This window comes from Scyliorhinus torazame, chromosome 10 (genome assembly GCF_047496885.1).
Source record: "Scyliorhinus torazame isolate Kashiwa2021f chromosome 10, sScyTor2.1, whole genome shotgun sequence".
NCBI classification, from domain to species: Eukaryota; Metazoa; Chordata; class Chondrichthyes; order Carcharhiniformes; family Scyliorhinidae; genus Scyliorhinus; species Scyliorhinus torazame.
Window position 1 is genome coordinate 182,074,321 of NC_092716.1, and position 15,435 is coordinate 182,089,755.

At 51.9% G+C, this 15,435-nt stretch overlaps 1 protein-coding gene across 1 annotated transcript in view; it reads left to right on the forward strand.

Moving 5' to 3' along the window:
* Positions 1-15,435, forward strand: part of LOC140384401 (uncharacterized) — a 98,066-nt gene that overhangs the window by 16,603 nt on the left and 66,028 nt on the right. The window contains exons 2-3 of the mRNA XM_072466074.1: positions 1,895-2,233; positions 3,382-3,702. Coding sequence (XP_072322175.1) covers positions 1,895-2,233; positions 3,382-3,702 — 660 coding nt within the window. The remainder of the gene's footprint in view (positions 1-1,894; positions 2,234-3,381; positions 3,703-15,435) is intronic.

A 15,435-nucleotide genomic window follows, 5' to 3' on the forward strand; every position in this document is an offset into this window, starting at 1 on the left:
AAGACACAAATATCTTGCCGGAAATGCTAGATGAGCAAGGGTTTAATGATATGGAGGGATTGAAGGAAATTAGTATTAGTTAAAAAATTAAGCTGGAGAAATTAATGGGACTGAAAGACAAAAAATTCCCAGGGCCTGATAATCTACATCCCTGGGTATTAAAGAAGGAGGCCATGGAAATAGTGGGTTGCCATCTTCCAAAATTCTGTAAATTCTGATACAGCTCTGGCAGATTGGTGTGTGACAAATGTAACCCCGCTATTTAAAAAAGGAGGCAGGGAGAAAACAGGTAATTGCAGACCCATTAGCCTGACATCAGTTGTAGGGAATTGCCAGAGTCTATTATGAAGGATGTGATCATTGCTCGCCCCCCCCCCCTCCCCCTCAACCCAGCTATTCAGAATATCTATCAATGATTTGGATGAGGGAACCAAATGTAATATTTCGAAGTTTTCTGGCAACAAAAAAATTAGGTAGGAATGTGAGTGTTGAGGAGGATGTAAAGAGGCTTCAAGGTGATTTAGGTTAGTTTGATTGTGCAAATACATGGCACAGCACTATAACCTGGATTAATGAAGTTATCCACTTTGGAAGGATAAACATAATGGCAGACTATTATTTAAATGATAGGTTGGGAAATGTTGACATACAAAAGGACCTGGGTGTCCTTGTGCACCAGCCACTGAAAGTAAGCATGCTGGTACAGCAAGCAGTTAGGAAGGTAAATAGTATGTTTGTATTCATTACAAGTGGATTTGTATGCGATGCGACCATCAATTCGCACAAAACCAGGAGTAGAAGTAAACTGTGGCTTTAATCAACTAGAACAGTGCCTGCCTGCGACTAATCTGTTAGTGGGAGCCGCCTACAGGCCGACTGCTCTTATACCTCCCCTCAAGGGGAGGAGCCAGCGGCGGAGCCCACACAGGCCCCAACATGCTACATCATAGGTGATACCTTACAATGGTCCATAGGTGGAGCCCACATGGGCAACAGCGTAATACAGATATGTACATGGTGAATTGTTACAGCAATACATTCACCACAGTACAACAACCGCAAGGATGTCTTACTGCAGATGTACAGGGCCTTGGTGAGACCATGCCATTGTGTGGAGTTTTGGTCTCCTTACCCCAAAAGGATACACTTGTCACAGAGGGAAGGCAGAAAAGGTTCACCAGGCTGATTCTTGGGTGGCAGGGTTGTTATATCAGGAGAGATTGGGTTGACTGGGCCGATATTCACTGGGGTTCAGAAGAATGAGAGGGAATCTCATTGGAACGTATACAATTCTGGCAAGGCTGGACTGACTGGATGCAGTTAGGTTGTTTCTCTGGTTGGAGAGACTAAAACAAGGAGCCACAATCTAAGGATACATATTAGGCCATTGAGATGAAGGGACATTTCTTCACTTCGATGGTGGTGAACCTATGGGATTCTTTGTCACGGAAGGCTGTGGAGGCCAAGTTACTGAATATATATAAGAGGAATATATTTCTCAACACTGAAGGCATCAAGGGATATGGAGAGAGTGTGGGATCATGGCATTTAGATAGAGGATCAGCCATGATCATATTGAATGATGGAGCAGGTGCGAGTGGCCAAATGGCCTACTCCTGCTCCCATTTTCTGTGTTTCTATTCTGAAGAAAGAGCTATGATCAGTTTGCAATCATTAGTTCATTTTCATGCCATGGAAGTTGATTGGCTCTGGCCTAAGAAGATCTTGCTGTGAAAGTTCTACATATTCCTAACAATTGCTTTCAATTAAACATGTGTAAGTTTCTCTTTTTAACCTTTATATAAATGTGCAAATGCGTCTTTTAGATAAAGCCATATTTTAGTATATTTTATTCAATGATTTCATTATTTATTTTAAAAATCTTCTTTTAAAGACACAATAAAGCTGGACATATTTCAAAACCCACTGCAAGTATTTCTAAATGAAGATGTTCTGCTGAAGTGCGAGGTCGCTGGCTACATTGGTGACAACATTGATCCAAAGACTGTTGGAGTCCAATGGATCCTTGACAGTCACACAGAAGTGTATTCTTTCATGGGAGGCGAACATGACCCAAAGCGACCTGGAGCAAGCATTTCTGATAGTGATCTACTGAAGGGAAATGCTTCACTTTACCTTCCAAAAGTACAGTTGGCAGATGAAGGAAGCTATACCTGCACCGTGTTCATAACTCCTGAAAGTGAGAAACAGACTTCAACGATGCAGGTGTTAGGTAAGGAACATGAAAAAAAACACATGTGCGATACCTATTTGTTAAATTAAGCCATAAACACTGCAAATCCATACTTAATGATTATTTCCTCCGAGTCGCTACCACCTCTATCCTGTAACTTTGCCAGAAGCATGGCAGAAAGCTTTTTAACGTATTTATTCCTGCACCATTTCCTGTGGAAGTTACACTGCATATCAGGCATCTTACCAGTCAGAGCCCTCCACTGCTTAATCCCATTATATATTTTACCTTATTCGTTCCGGGGATGTGGGTGTTGCTGACTAGGCCAGCATTTATTGCCACCCCTAATTTCCCTTGAATTGAGTGGCTTGCTGGGCCATTTCAGAGGGCATTTAAGAGTTGACCACATTGGGTCTGGGGTCATCTGTAGGCCAGACCGAGTAAGGGTGGCAGATTTCCTTCCCTGAAGGGCATTAGTGAGCCAGCTGGGTGTGGAGCAGTGGGAGGGTCACAAAATCTAAATATGCGTCTTCCTCACTATGGAGCATTTCCTGTGCACACATTTGCTCTGAGGTTGCATGCTGACACGTTGTCACACAAATCTATGTTCATGTGATTGCTGCCTCTGCATTATACATCAGCTTCCACTATAAGGAGCAACTAAAAAAAACGCAGTTAAATTGTTGACGGTTCGATCAGACTCAATCCAGATATAGGACTCACAAACCCCATTCAGCATATCAGTTTTCCTCCTTTTACAGTGTGCACTGGCTGGCTGGTGTATGTGCCCTGACCAACTATTGGGTATTGGGGAAAGGAAATTAAAATGACCAACGTTGGGATTTCCCAGGTGAGGTCATGATCCTGTGTCTCTGTTCTCTCTGATTTGAAAGTACACGCCTGAGAAAAGACTTAAGATTCCAATTCATTAAGTTCCATTTCAAACCAGAAGCAGTTTTGTTTGTTGAAAATTTTATTGTAGCAATCACAAGTTGTATTCAAACTTGAAAGGCTCCATTTGAGAATGCCAGAAGATAAAGGAAGGTATTTGGTTCAAATCTTAAGATTTACATTTTTTGGTTTTGTCGTAACTTATCTGTAAAACATGACCTTGCCAGCATATTGCTGTTGTGTAATTAATTCACCTGCACAACATATACTTCAATTTATATTTACTTTCCACACAGTTCGACCAAATGTCAGCTTATCCACACAATCCATTACAATTCCGAATGGCTCAGAGGGCTCTGTGAAATGTGACGTTATTGGATTTTATCCTCAACAGTTGGACATCAGCTGGATGAAGATATCAAAGCAACGAATAGAAAATATCTCATCAATAAACTATAGAAAATATTTTGTCACTAATAGTGACAAAACATTTAGTGTTTCCAGTCAGCTGAGGATCCGGCCAACAATGGAAGACAATGGTGAGAAGTACAGATGTGTGGTGAAGCATTCAACATTTCCTGGCGGTTTCACAATTGAATCTGTGCTCAGCGTAGTAGGTGAGTTCTACCACAAAATAAATGTGAGTGCAAGGAGAGGGTGGGAGGAAGGAGGAGGAGGGGTGGGTGAGAGAAAGGAAGGGGAGGAGAATGGTGGATGCATGACAGAGAAAGGGAGATAAGGGAATGGGAAAGAGAGAACAGCTGGTATTACATTACTCCCTCAATAGGGCCGGTTAGCTCGCTTGGCTAGTACGTGATGCAGAATGAGGCCAGCAGCGTGGGTTCAATTGCCATACTGGCTGAGGTTATTCATGAAGGCCCTGCCTTCTCAACCTTGCTCCTCGCCTGAGGTGTGTTGACCCTCAGGTTAAACCATCACCAGTCAGCTTTCTCTCAAAGGGGAAAGCAGCTTATGGTCATGTGGGACTATGGCAACTTTACCGTACCTTATTTTAATAACCAATTCAAAACACTAGACAATAACATAACTCACAAGGAGGACAGAGTGGAAGCATGACAGAGGATTAAAATGACAGGCAAGTGGAAGCTCAGGGTCATACTTGTAGATTTTTAAAAATTCATCCATGGCCTGTCGGTGTTGTTTATTGTCCATCCATCCAGAATTGTTCTTGGGAAGAGCACCTTCTTCAACTGCTGCAGCCCACCTGGCAGAGATACACCCACTATGCTCTTAGGTGGGGAGTTCCAGGACTCTGTGGTAGTGAAGGAATAACAAAATATATTTGCAAAGCAGAATGGTGTGTGACTCTGTGAGGCGCTTGCAGGTAGTGACGTTCCCTTGTGTTTGCTGCCTCCGTTTTTCGAGATGGCGGAGTTCACGACTTGGAGATTTTGCTGCAGGAGCCTTGCTGCAGTGAATCCTGTGGATGGTACACAGTGCTGCTGCTACTGTGTGGCATTGGTGGGTGAAGTGAAGGTGCCAATCAAACAGGCTGCTTTGTCCTGGATGGTGTCAAGCTTGTTAAGTATTTTTGGAATTGCACTCTCCAGGCAAGTGAGGAGTATTTTGTCACAATCCGATTTGTGCCTTTTACAAGATGGACAGGATTTATGGTGGCAGGAGGTGTGTTACTCACCACAGAATGGTCACAATTAGACTCCCTCTTGTTGGAGTTGGTTATTGTCTGTCAAATGTCTGGTACAAATGTTACTTGCCACTTATCAGCCCAAGCCTCTATGTTGTCCAGGTCATGCTTCACACTGACATGGACGGCTTCATTATCAGGGCTATGAATGCGTTTCTGTTGTTATACCGATGGAAGATCATTGATGAAGTAACTGTTAATGGTTGGGCAGCACTGCCCACATGTACACCTGCATTGATGTCATGGGGGTTGAGTTGATTGGTCTCCAACAGCCACAATGATGTTTTTTTATGTTGGATATGGCCAGTGCGAGTTTCCCCCCCAATTTTCATTGACTCTGGGTGTGATTCAGCAGACTTAAAACAAAGTCCACTTTCGGGCACGTTTGGCGGGGTGATTCTCAATGGCTGAAACGCCAGGAATCACCCTGCTAATCATCTGCACTTTGCCGTTTTTTTCTACCTCGGGGAGTATCTCCCCGTCGAGGCCGCACTTAGAGTGATTCCCTGCAGGCGAACTTGATCTTGGGAAACGGGCACACATGCATGATGCGGACTGGATGGTCAGAGATGAACTGGACATTGAGGGACTGGTGTCCCTTGCAGTTCGAAAATAGAAATAGATCTGGCTGGTCTGATACCCCGAAGACCGCCACTTTCGGGCATGACTCCACCCTCATTCCCACCACTTTGGACATTGCCTCGAAGAAGGCTGTCCAGTACCCCGCAAGGCTGGGACAAGACCAGAACATGTGGGCGTGGTTGACCAGGCCTCCTTGGCACCGTTCACATCTATCCTCCACCTCCGGGAAGAACCTACTCGTACAAGTTTTTGTTAAGTGGGCTCGATATACCACTTTAAGTTGCGTCAGGCTGAGCCTTGCGCACGTGGAGGTGGAGTTGACCCTATGCAGTGCTTCGCTCCAGAGTCCCCACCCTATGTTGTGTCCAGTACGGTGTCGGCACTTCCTAGCAGTCGGTCATACATGTCGCTACAGTTCCCTTTATCTAGGATGCTTGCGTCCAGTAACTCTTCCAGTAATGTTTGTCGTGGCGGTTGTGGGTACGTCCTTGTCTCCTTTTGTAGGCCGTTTTTTAGTTGCAGGTACCTTAGCTCGTTCCCCCTGGCTAGCTGGAATTTCTCGTGTCAGTTCGTCCAGTGTTGCGATCCTGCCATCCATATATAGGACCCTGACTGTCGGTGTCCCTACGTCCTGTCCCCACTTTTTAAAGGTGGCATCAGTCAGTGCTGGTGTGAACCTATAGTTGTTGCAGATGGGAGCTTTGTCCGACATTTTGGTCAGACCAAATTGCTGCCATAGTTGGTTCCAGGACTGGAGTGTGGCTATCACCACTGGGCTGCTGGAGTGTTTTTTGGGTGGGGATGGGAGTGCTGCCGTGGATGGGAGTGCCGCCGTGGCGAGGGCCCGTAGGGAGGTCCCCTTGCAGGAGGCCTCTTCCGCACGCACCCCCTTGGCTTCTGGCTCCTTGATCCATCCCCTTATTCACTCAGCTGTCGCCGCCCAGTGGTAGAATTGTAGGTTTGGGAGGGCTAGCCCCCCCCCCCCCCCCCCCCCCCCCCCGGATTTTGTTTTTTGTAGGACCTTCTTTGGGGTACTAGCATTCTTCCCCTCCGTACGAACACCATGATTAGTTTGTCTAGTGTTTTGAAAAAGGCCTTGGGGATGTAGATCGGGATAGATCTAAGTAGGAAGAGGTACCTGGGCAGCACATTCATTTTGATCGTCTGGACTCTCCCTGCGAGGGAGAGTGAGAGTGTGTTCCATCTTTGCAGGTCCTTTTTTACTTCCTCCGTCAGACTGGTGAGGTTCCATTTGTGGATCCCTTTCCAGTCATGGGGTATCCCCAGGTAGCAGAATTTGAGTCAGACTTGTTTAAGCGACAGTCCCATTTGTGTTGCCCCCCCTACTTGTGGGTGTACCGGGAAGATCTCGCTTTTGCTCATGTTGAGTTTGTAGCCCGAGAAGGCGCCAAACTCTTTCAGGAGCGCGATGATTCTGTCCATGCTGCTCTGTGGGTCCGAAATGTAGAGGAGCAGGTCATCTGCATAGAGTGAGACCCTGTGTTCTCTGCCGCCCCTTCGGATCCCCTTCCAGCTTTTTGCTGCTCTGAGCGCGATTGCTAGTGGCTCGTTCGCTAGAGCGAACAGCAGCGGGGATTGTGGGCATCCATGTCTGGTGCCCCTGTGTAGCTGGAAGTATCAGGAGTTGGTGTTGTTGGTCCGTACGCTCGCCATGGGAGTGTTGTATAGGAGGTTTACCCAGGAGGTGAACCCTGTTCCAAAGCCGAACCGCTCCAGTACCTCTATGAGGTATTTCCATTTGACTCTGTCGAAGGTCTTTTCTGCATCTTGGGAGACGATCACCTCTGGTGTTCTCTCCCCGGAGGGAGTCATTATCACGTTCAGCAGGTGCCTGATGTTCGAGGTTAGCTGTCCACCTTTGACAAAGCCCATCTGGTCCTTTGCAACCACCTCTGGTTCGCATTCGTCTAGCCTTTTGCTCGGATTTTGGCCAGTATTTTGGTGTCTGCGTTCAGCAGTGAGATGGGTCTGTAAGACTGACATTCCATTGGTTCTTTATCTTTCTTAGGTATCAGCGAGATTGAGGCCTGTGCTAGCGTAGGTGGCAGTGTGCCCCCAGCTAGCAAATCTCTGAACATCTCCCGCAGATGCGGGGCCAGTGTTGTCGCAAATGTTTTGTTGAAGTCCGCCGGGAACCCGTCTGCATGGAGCTAATGCTGTCCATGATCTCTCTCAGTGCTAGTGGTGCTTCCAGGCCCCGTTTTCTGCCCTCCCCCACAACTGGTATGTCCAGTCCATCAAGGACCCAGTTCATCCCGGACTCCCCATTGGGTGCTCTGAGGTGTACAATCCTTGGTAGAAGGCCTTGAAAGTTTTGTTGATCTTTTCTGTTTCTGTTTCTAATGTGCCTCTGGTATCCCTGATTTGTGCAATTTCTCTGGTGGCTGCCTGCTTTCTCAGCCAACAGGCAGCTGGCTTTGTCTCCGTGTTCGTATAGGGTCCCACATGCCTGGCGAAGTTGGTGCACTGCTTTCCTGGTGGAGAGCAGATCAAAGTTCCTTTGTAGCTCTTTCCTCTTCACCAGGAGCTCTACGGTCGGGGCCTCGGAGTATTTACGGTCTATCCCCAGTATGGAGTCGACCAGCTGCTGCCTACCCGCCCTTTCTTCCCTATCTCTTCGAGCTTTGAAAGCAATAATTTCCCCTCTTACTATGGCCTTTGGTGCTTCCCAGAACGTGGAGAGTGAGACCTCCCCGTTTTGGTTGTTCTCCGTGTACTCTGCTATGGCCTGCGATATCTTTTTGTTGAAGGCCTTGTCAGCTAGTAGGGCGACGTCCAACCTCCATGTGGGGTGTTGGGCCCTGCCCGTCTCCAGCCTCACGTCCATGTAGTGTGGAGCGTAGTCGGATATCACAATTCCGGGGTATTCCACTTTGTCTATCCCCGGAAGCACCGTTCCCCCCACCACAAAGAAGTCAATTCTGGTGTATATGTTGTGTACTGGGGAGAAGGAGAGCTCCTTCTCCCCTGGGTGGGTGAACCTCCAGGGGTCCACCGCTCCAATCAGTTCACTAAAGTGACCGAGTTCTCTTGCCATGCTTGAGGTTTTCCCCATTTTAGGGTTTGATCTGTCAGTTGTTGGATCCTGTACACAGTTGAAGTCCCCCACCCCCCTGATTAGTTGGTGCATTGCTATGTCGGGGATTTCTGCCATGGTCTTTTTGATGAAGCTCGTGTCGTCCCAGTTGGACGCGTACACGTTAACTAGTACTACCGGTGCCCCATCCAGGGCCCCGCTGACCATGACGTACCGTCTCCCTGGGTCCGTAACCATCTTCGTCACCCTAAACATTGTCCTCTTGCTGATCAGTATTAAATAGTCCATCTGTGACCTCTCTTTTGCACTTGTGTGTGACTGATGGGAGATGCCACACAGGTCACCGTACAGCCATGAAGGGCCGCTAAGGCCTGCGAGTGAGTCCACCCCACCAAATACCAATACTGAACCCCAACGTCACCTTCCCCTCCCCCCCCAGCCCCGAATTGAACCTATCTGGGTCCCCCGTGTTCTCCCCATTGGCCTCTCTGCGACTGCAATGTAATGATGACCAGAGCGTTCACCTGCAATAACCCCTTCAGGTGAGGTGGCCAGGTTCTCATTTTTATACAGCTGTTGTTAATTGCAGCGGCGTGACGTCACACTGGCTACAGAAGAATATTCAGTGAATGGGGAAGTCCCGGTGAGAGGGCACGCTAAAGAGATTATGATGTATTAAAATGTGGCTCCTGTCTTTCCGTGTGTAGGAGCATTTCCAAGGACTGAGTATTGAGCTAGCTTTTACATGGGGTTCCTCAATCTTAGTTATAGCTCAGCTGAACACACAGACTTGCAGACACATCAACTGTGGTTAAGACGCCTTCATTTTTCCAAGCTTGGTCCATGTACGTGGGAGAGTGTTCTGGATAAATGCCAAAACCACTCTGCTTGACACTGGTACAGACACCCCAATTATACAGTTTTCCAAAAATCAGTAGCCAATTATTTTTTCCAATTAAGGGGCAATTTAGCATGGCCAATCCATCTAACCTGCACATCTTTGGGTTGTGGGGGTGAAACCCACGCAGACACGGGGAGAACGTGCAAACTCCATAAGGACAGTGACCCAGAGCCGGGATTCGAACCCAGGTCCTCAGCGCAGTAGGCAGCAATGCTAACCACTGTGCCACCGTGCTGCCCACAGCTCATGATTTAACCCCATCCTGCCACCTGTTGTTTGCTAAGATACTTTATTCGTTATAAAGTTGTTTTTCGTCCATTCCCATCTTACTTACAGCAGTCAGTTCCTACCCACCTCATTGTTCATTTAGGGGAAGGATGCTAAAGTTGGTTCCCCTTTACACCATGGATCGTCTGAGACAGGATATTGGGGGCACTGATAAGAACTGTTTACTGAGCTGACCATGTTATTGCTGACCACACTATTTTTGTCTAATCCTGTTTGTTTTAAAAACATGGGCAAGTTAGTGAGCTTAAATCCCATCATGCATTTTGGCCACTGCTTTTAGCAAGAGGTTGATGCTTATTACTGCAATGTCCGAAAAGTCCATGTTTAATGTTTAATAATATTACTGGGTATACTTTCTATGATTAGCCTCAATCCTTAATAAACCAACTTATGTAGAACTATTCTAGTGATATCCTAGCTATCTGGTTTTAAGGGGTCTCATCTCAGGACACCCCCATTCACCGTGGCGGGATTCTCGTTACACCACGGGCTAGGGGCCTGGAAAATGGGAATGCGCAATCTCGCCGGCGACAATTGTGTTTCCCGATTCTTACCGTATTTTCCGCCCACGTCTCCGTTCTCACTGAAGGCTAACCAGGGCTCAAAGTTCCACCCAAATTGCTGTTCCCTCCACAGATGCTGCCAGACCTGCTGCATTTCTGCAGTATTTTATGTTTTTATATCCTCTGTACTACGTCCTTTGTACCTATTTCAGAATGGTGATAGTGTGATCTGATCAAAGTACTGTAAAGTTTCATTATTACCTGCTTGGATCTGTGTTCTGCTGTTTTGTCTGTTTAGTTCAACCTGTATGACTTTGTTGATTTCTACTTAGAATTTGCTGGACTTCTTCAGTATTGACATCACTCGGACTCTTTGCTTTCTTTCAGTTTTGCGATAATCCAGGACCCATGAGCAGGAAGGTTAACGTGGTTTATTTACAGTACAAAAGTAAAACCACTGCCACAGCATAAGCAATAGAGTCCTAACCCAGGACTGCCAGCTCTCCCTGCCCAGGTTTGGGCCAGCATTTAAAGGGCACAGGTTAAAAAAAAAATTTTAAGTACCCAATTCGTTTTTTCCAATTAAGGGGCAATTTAGCGTGGTCAATCCACCTGCCCTGCACATCTTTGGATTGTGGGGCCGAAATCCATGCAGGCATGGGGAGAATGTGCAAACTCCTCACGGACAGTGACCCAAAGCCGGGATCGAACCTGGGCCCTCGGCGCCGTGAGGCAGCTGTGCTAACCACTGCGCCACCGTGCGCTGCCCCTTAAAGGGCACAGTTAAAGTGTTCCAGCTAGGTGGGCTTCAGTCTGCTACTAGGGAAACTCGAACTCCAAAAGCCCTATGGGGAGAACTGTTAGTGCTCCTCTGTGGTCCTCGTGGGGGTTATCACATCCATCTGGCCCCCAAGATATATAGCGGATGGGGGATCGTCTCTTCCACTATAAGCGTCAAAGGCCACTGCTGGGGAATCTTTCTTAACGGTGACCTCCGGCTGGGGTTGTGTCCCCTATACTTTCATTTCGGAACTGAGACCCCGACATCTTGCTGACTGACTCTCGGGCCCTGCCTGTAGACCAGCACGGTTACTTTGAGGGTGTCGTTTTAACATGAATTGTTTCCTCAGTGGTGGGGGGGGGGGGTTTCCCTGTTTCTGAGGTGGTCTAAATGTTTTCGTAAGCTTTCCTCTTTGGTTTTGACCTTCTATAAGACATGCTCCATTTTCTCGATTAAACCTCCCAGGATCCACGGGGAGCCATCGCCAAAGTTACGGATGTGTACGCTGTCTCCTGGCCCAAAGACTCTGTCGGGTCTCCAAGTGTCGTAGTTTTTTGTCTGGGCTTCATCTCTGCCTCCCCGCTTAAGTTGGGGAACATTAAGCTGAGTCTGGTCTGGAGGCACTGACCCATTAATAGTTCTGCTGTTGTTGTTGTATGTGGCATGGTCCTATCATTAAAGATGAACTGTGCTAATTTTGTCTTGAGCGAGCCTGTGGTTCGTTTTTTCATGTTGCTCCTAAATGTTTGGACCGCCCATTTGGCTAGGCCCTTTGAGGATGGGTGATAAGGGGCATCATTCTCCGCCCCCCCGCCGGGTCGGAGAATGGCCGTTGGCCGCCGTGAATCCCGCACCCGCCCCCGCCGAAGTCTCCGAAGGGAGAAAAGTCGGCGGGGCGTTAATGGCGCCGCTGCCGCGGAGAATGTCACGGGTCTGCGCAAGGCAGCCGATTTTTGGCCTGCCGATATTCTCCCTTCCGGATGGGCCGAAGTCCCGTCGACGTGATGACCGTTCACGTCGACGTGAATCAAACCTCCTTTTCATCGGCGTGACCCGGTGCTCCAGGCTCACGCCGACCAGCGAGGAGGTGAGTGACGGCCTGGGGGGTTGGCTCTGGGCAGGAAATGGCGTGGCCGCAGACTGATTGCGTGAGGAGAGGTGTGTCTCGGGTTGTGTGTGTGTGTGTGCGGCGGGAGGGGGTGGTTAGAGTAGGCTGGGCTCCGGGGGAGTGCCGGGAGGGGGTCCGTGCTGGGGTGGAGGTTGGGGGTTGGAGGGGGGGGTCCGTGCCGGGGTGGAGGTTGGGGAGGGGGTCCGTGCTGGGGTGGAGGTTGGGGGTTGGGGGGGGTCCGTGCTGGGGTGGAGGTTGGGGAGGGGGTCCGTGCCGGGGTGGAGGTTGGGGGTTGGGGGGGGGTCCGTGCCGGGGTGGAGGTTGGGGGTTGGGGGGGGGGGTCCGTGCCGGGGTGGAGGTTGGGGAGGGGGTCCTTGCTGGGGTGGAGGTTGGGGGTTGGAGGGGATCCGTGCTGGGGTGGAGGTTGGGGGTTGGAGGGGGTCCGTGCTGGGGTGGAGGTTGGGGGTTGGAGGGGGTCCGTGCTGGGGTGAAGGTTGGGGAGGGGGTCCGTGCCGGGTTGGAGGTTGGGGAGGGGGTCCGTGCTGGGGTGGAGGTTGGGGGTTGGAGGGGGTCCGTGCTGGGGTGGAGGTTGGGGGTTGGAGGGGGTCCGTGCTGGGGTGAAGGTTGGGGGGGGGGCCGTGCCGGGGTGGAGGTTGGGGAGGGGGTCCGTGCCAGGGTGGAGGTTGGGGAGGGGGTCCGTGCCGGGGTGGAGGTTGGGGGTTGGGGGGGGTCCGTGCCGGGGTGGAGGTTGGGGAGGGGGTCCGTGCCAGGGTGGAGGTTGGGGGTTGGGGGGGGTCCGTGCCGGGGTGTTGGTTGGGGGGGGGTCCGTGCCGGGGTGGAGGTTGGGGGTTGGAGGGGGTCCGTGCCGAGGAGGGTGATGGGAGGGCAAATGAGTTGGTCCACCTGGCCAGGTGCCAGCCTCCAACAGTTGGACCCATGCGGTCCATGCCACCTGCCTGGGGGGAGGCGGGGATATGGGCAATGATGACATGTCGTCGTTCCCCTCCCCCCCACCAGGCCGTCATGTTTTCAGACCATCCAGCGATGTTGGCCGCCGTGGTGGCAGCCGCTCATGTCTATGTTGCCCTGGATGAGGAGGAGGAGGAGGAGGAGGAGCGTGCCAGAGAGGCGGCGCAGGCTGCCGCAGAGGGGCAGGCGGCAGCCGCCCAGGCTGGAGGGACACCTGACCGACAGGACGAGGAGGGGGAGGAGGATGTCGCGGCCCCACGGCAACGGAGGCACCCGAGGGCGCCCCGTGTGTACCGGCCCCGGCAGTCATACCAAGACCTCACGGACCGGGAATGCAGGAGGAGACTCCGGATGAGCCGGGAAACCGTGGCACACATCTGCCACCTGCTGGCACACCTGTCATCGCGTGGTAATGGCGGGGGACACCCTCTCCCCGTGTCCGTCAAGGTTACGGTGGCCCTGAACTTTTATGCAACGGGGTCATTCCAGGCACCGAGTGGGGACCTGTCCGGCATATCACAGACATCAGTGCACCGGTGCATCCGGGCAGTGACAGATGCCCTTTATGCCATGGCGCACCGCTACATCCGCTTCCCCGTGGACCGGGCCAGCCAAGATGCCCGGGCCGTGGGCTTCTCTACCGTTGCCGGGTTCCCCATGGTCCAGGGCGCGATCGATGGGATGCACGTCGCCGTGCGGCCACCTGCAGATAACAGGGCCGTGTTCACTAATAGGAAGGGGACCTATTCGATGAACGTACAGGTGGTCTGCGACCACCGCATGATGGTCCTGCACGTCTGCGCCCGTCACCCAGGCAGTGTACACGACTCATTCGTGTTGTCGCGGTCATCCATCCCCGGCATGTACGAGGGACGCCATCCCCGGCTGAGGGGCTGGTTGCTGGGCGACAGGGTCTACCCATTGCGATCGTGGCTGATGACGCCGATACGGAGGCCACGCAATGAGGCGGAGAACCGCTACAATGATGCCCATGTAGCGACAAGGGGAGTGATCGAGAGGTGCTTTGGCGTGCTGAAGATGCGTTTCAGGTGCCTGGACCTCTCTGGGGGCGCCCTCCAGTATCGGTCAGATAGGGTCGGCCGCATCATTGTGGTGTGCTGCGTCCTGCACAACATAGCCCAGCAGGGGGGCGATGTGCCGCAGGCAGAGGAGGGCGGAGTGGAGGAGCAGCAGGAAGAGGCACAGTCCTCCCCAGATGAGGGGGATGGGGGCAATGGTCAGGGCAGATGGGGTAGACACAGGCGGGTGGCTGTCCACCGTTACCGGCTGGCCCAGCGGGCACGGGACAGACTGATAGCCGCCCGCTTCACTGACTAGATGGGCGTGGGAATCGGGTACTATGGCCACAGACCGCACACCATGGCAACAGCCGACCACCCACACCCCACACCCATCCACCCACCCAGCACCCTCACCCCCCTCCCCAACCCCACACACCCCACCCGCATGCACACCACCCCCCCCCCCCAATTGCCGATCCACCTGCGGCACAACGGGCTGGGCTCACCCAGTTGCGGGTGGACGCGTGTCTATCGCAGGCCATGGAGGATGATGACAACCCGCCCTGCGATGAGCTCCTGGCTCTACATCGTTGGACTATGTCTGACCCATGGCCACAGTACCACCATCCACCCGGACCATCCCTGCATGCGGCTGTGACACTGCAGCGCACGGTCCCGTCCTCTGCCCGGGGGATGTTGATGGCGGCCCAGGGGGAAGGGGGCAGACTCACCTGGGCTGAGGTAAGACCACCCCTCACACACACACTTGCGCTCAACGTACATGACACGCCCGCACACTTTGCACAGAGCACAAAGGCAGCTTTGGTAGGTGTAACATTGACTTTAATAACCAAAGGAGTTCAGGCACGTGCCCTAGCCCCTAAAACTCATCTGTGCCCTGCACCCATGCCAACTTACTCAGTGTCTAATTGTTTGGCCTTACAGGCCCTTTGACTACGTCTACGTGGTTCCCCAGACGGTACAGCAGAACTGGAAGTGGACTCCTGTGATTCCTGCCCTCTGACACTGGATCCCTTTGGCGGCCGTTTCCTGGGGCGTCCTGGCCTAGATGGGCCAGGCTGCGGCCCGGGCGACTGGGATGGCGAGCTGCCAGCCTGTCCTGCCCGTTGCCCACCCGATGCACCTGGGACGGAAGGGGGGGAGTCCGAGGTGTCGCGGTGTACCGGGACCTCCCCTACAGAGGGAGCCGGGATGGACCACACCACCTCCTCCTCCCTCGGGGTGCCCGATGGCCCCCAGGCCTCTACATGGGTGGGGGATGTGAACGGACTGGCCATCCGACGCCCCCCCGACATCTGGCGCTGCCAGTCCTGGAGGCCCGTGCTGGTATCGACAGGGGTCTGCAGGTTTGCAGCCATGGAGCCCAGGGGGTTGGCAAACCCTGTCTGTGACAGTGCGACGCCGGCTCGCACATGGCCACTGGCGCCGATGCCCTCAGCGATGGCCTGCTG